This window comes from Anarrhichthys ocellatus, unplaced genomic scaffold (genome assembly GCF_004355925.1).
Source record: "Anarrhichthys ocellatus isolate YVR2014 unplaced genomic scaffold, GSC_Weel_1.0 scaffold1047, whole genome shotgun sequence".
Classification (NCBI taxonomy): Eukaryota; Metazoa; Chordata; class Actinopteri; order Perciformes; family Anarhichadidae; genus Anarrhichthys; species Anarrhichthys ocellatus.
The window spans coordinates 5,056-8,498 of record NW_022281021.1 but is presented as its reverse complement, the minus strand read 5'-3'; the positions used below and the strand labels follow the sequence as shown (position 1 = coordinate 8,498).

The 3,443-nt window shown below is 40.7% G+C and overlaps 1 protein-coding gene across 2 annotated transcripts in view; it reads left to right on the top strand.

Annotated features, from left to right (window-relative positions):
- LOC116377230 (proline-rich receptor-like protein kinase PERK2) overlaps nucleotides 1–3,443 on the top strand; it is a 6,649-nt gene extending 3,206 nt beyond the window's left edge. Inside the window, exons 2-5 of one of the 2 annotated variants that reach the window (XM_031838818.1) lie at nucleotides 61–108; nucleotides 1,682–1,747; nucleotides 2,332–2,462; nucleotides 2,873–3,443. In XM_031838818.1, the coding sequence (XP_031694678.1) occupies nucleotides 61–108; nucleotides 1,682–1,747; nucleotides 2,332–2,462; nucleotides 2,873–2,927 (300 nt within the window). In that variant the 3' untranslated portion in view covers nucleotides 2,928–3,443. The remainder of the gene's footprint in view (nucleotides 1–60; nucleotides 109–1,681; nucleotides 1,748–2,331; nucleotides 2,463–2,872) is intronic. The other variant, XM_031838819.1, reaches the window with a different exon arrangement.

Sequence of the window (3,443 nt, the reverse complement as noted above, 5' to 3'; positions counted from 1 at the left end):
CTTTTGTTCCTGCTGCTCTTCTTCTGCTCTTTTGTTCCTGCTGCTCTAACCCTCACACAGAGAGCTGCCCCCCCCACCAGGCCTCTGCCCCCCGACCCCCCCGACCAGGTACAGTCTATCCGTCGTGTTTCTGCCTGTGTTCACGCCCAGCTGTGTCACGCTGCAGAGTACTAGTAACTAGTAACTAGTACAGATGTCGCTAACTAGTATTAGGCAAGGCTAGTTTATTTGTATCGCACATTTCAACAACAAGGTAATTCAAAGTGCTTCACATAAAACCACTAAAAACATCAAAGCATAAGGCAAAAGAAAAGGAGATTTAAAAACAATTAAGAACATTCATTAAAACATTAAAAACAGTCATAAAACACTAAAAGCAGTGTAAGAAATAAAATACAGTAGTAAAATGCAGAAATGCAGGAATGTATTAATATCCTTGAATGTGGTTGAAGTAAAGGCAGCAAACAGAAAAGTCTTCAGTCCTGATTTAAAGGAGCTGAGGGTCTCAGCAGACCTGCAGCTTTCTGGACTTTGTTCAGATATGTGGAGCAGAACACCTGAACGCTGCTTCTCCATGTTTAGTTCTGACTCTGGGAACAGAAGGTATTAGTACATAGAACAGAGTACTGCTAACTAGACACTAGTATAGAGTACTAGTAACTAGTACATAATACTAGTAACTACAACAAAGTACTACTAACTAGTACTAGTACATAGAACAGAGTACTGCTAACTAGTAACTAGTACGAAGACAAGTAGAAGTATAAAGTATCATGAAATAGAAAGACTCAAACTATTACTAGCGTATTTCCTTCTTCTACTGCTTTATACTTCTGTTCATATCAGAGTAAATATATTCTTCACCGCTCTACATTTATAGTTTATTTACAGATTCAGGTTATTGATCAGCTAATAATGATGATGTTATATTAAAGATTAAACTAACAGCAGAATATAAAGTCATTAAAGTGATGAACACATGAATATAACACATTAATATCATGTAAATCAGTCGTTCACAAGCACTGGGTCGGGACCCTCAGGTGGTCGCAGGTTTTAATCTCTCGTCTTTAATTCAACTTTTCTATCTGCAGTTCAGCTTTGAGCCTCATGAGGGAGCTGAATGTTCCTACTGACACTAAAGACAGTGAATGTAACACGTTTGACTGATGACAGGAAATAAAAAGACTCATTTATGAAACAAAGGAAACCTCTTCTAAGATCATATCAGGTGATGTAGAAATGGCAGAAATAATGGATGGATTTATAGATTTATTTATTTATAGATTTATTGATTTATAGATTTATAGATTTATTGATGAGGCCTGTTTATAATTCATTGGTCCCCAAAAAAACGTTTAGAAACACTGATTTATATATTTCTACTTAGTGAGTACTTTTACTTTTGGTACTTTAAATATATTTACTTGAATAACAGTTTTGAATGCAAGACGTTTACTTGTAACAGAGTATTTGTACACTGTTGTACTTTTAACTATATAAAGATCTGAGTACTTCATCCAGCAAAGTCTGCAGCATGATTCTTCTTCCTGTCTCTACGTTTTAATCTGCATGCTGCGCTAATCACTGTATTTTAAATGTAACAGACGCAGCACGTTGTTTCTGTTTTCCTCCTGACTTCCTCTTCTCATCTTCCTCTTCCTCCTCACTAACCCTCCAGCTGCTGGGGAGGCGACCGGCTCCGCCCAACAAGGCCCTCCCCCCCGACCCCCTCACACCTGGACAGGTACATCGCACCTGCTAGCTGTTAGCACGTAGCTCGCATGTACTCAGCATGTAAACAGGATGTGAATCGTTGGTCCTGATTGAGAGGATTTTACTGGTTGAATCAGAGTATCAGGTGAGCTGTGATTGGTTGGTCACGTGTTCTGAGATCTGACATCACGATACCCGACAGCTGTACTGCTTCAGGGACAAAAGTGAGCATCAGGCTCGCCAGTTGCAAGCAGAGTCATGTGACACTCTCTCTGCTCACAACAATGCTGCTGTTTTTATTCACTAATTCATTAATTACACTCCGTTCCACTTTGCTGTTTTCTCTCCGTACCATCAGTGAAAATCACTTCCTCTACATGTTTCACAATAAAAGTTTACTAGGAAAGCTTTTTCAGCTGCTAAAATGCTTTTACTTTGAAGCATAGTTGCAGGAAGTGTTGAGTTTTGTTGACGGTACATTGAAAACAATGAATACAAGTTTAAATAACATATAATCAGAATAGATGAAGTCAATAATGAATCTGTGGAAGAAGAGGAACTCATACACTTTGTTGCACTGAGGTTCCTGTTTATTTCCCATGATCCTCTCTTCAGGTTCCTGTTCCACTCAAACCTGTTGTGCCCATAAAGCCCCGCCTGCTGCCCCCGCCGACCCACCCCCTCACCCCCCCCCACCCCGGCTACACCACCGCCACCAAACCACAACACAGAGCCGGACGCAACAGGTACGGACCGTCCCACCAATAACTAGTTAATAACTAGTTAATAACTACAACTAGTTATTAACTACTAGTTATTAAGTAGTTATTAACTATTACTAGTTAATAACTACTTAATAACTAGTTATTAACTATAACTAGTTGTTAACTATAACTTCTTAATAACTAGTCATTGCTATAACTAGTTAATAACTAGTTAATAGTTATTAACTAGTTAATAACTAGTAATAGTTACCACAAGACTCAGACCCTCAGGGGGTAAAATCCTAAAGTGGGGACGTTTTAGATATTTATTTTCTATAGTTTTCTAAATATTGTGACTTTATTTTTATTTTGTAAATGTGACTTTACTCTCAGAATATTATCAGCTTTCATCTGAATAATAAAACATAAATTGTTTTATTGTCTCTCTGCAGACGACCTCCTCTTCCTCCCTCTGAGCCTCACAAAGTGGACTCGTCTCCTCTTTAGCTGACTCAGCGTCTTCAGAGACATTTAATCTGAAGACGCTCACACAAAACATGAAGAAGATGAAGACTTTATTACCCACTTTGCACTCAGTCGTCTGATTCTCACTGTAAATAGATGTTAGCGTGCCTTGCTCAGCAGCACCGGGACACTCGGGACTTGAACCTCTGACCCACGGCCACATTAAAGTGTCTTGGTGTCATGAGTTCAGTGCCCCAGCAGGGGTTCAGTGCCTTGCTCAAGGACCCAGAGACGGGGATCGAACCTGTGATAACAGTAAAGAGTAACTGGCAGAGGGGTTCTCAAACTGTGGTCTGGGGCCCTCTGCTGGACCCTCTATAGGCTCCTCTACTGGACCCTCTGCTACAGGACCCTCTGTGGACCCTCTCCTGGACCCTCTGCTACAGGACCCTCTGTGGACCCTCTACTGGACCCTCTGCTACAGGACCCTCTACTGGACCCTCTACTGGACCCTCTATAGGCCCCTCTACTGGACCATCTACTGGACCCTCTACTGGA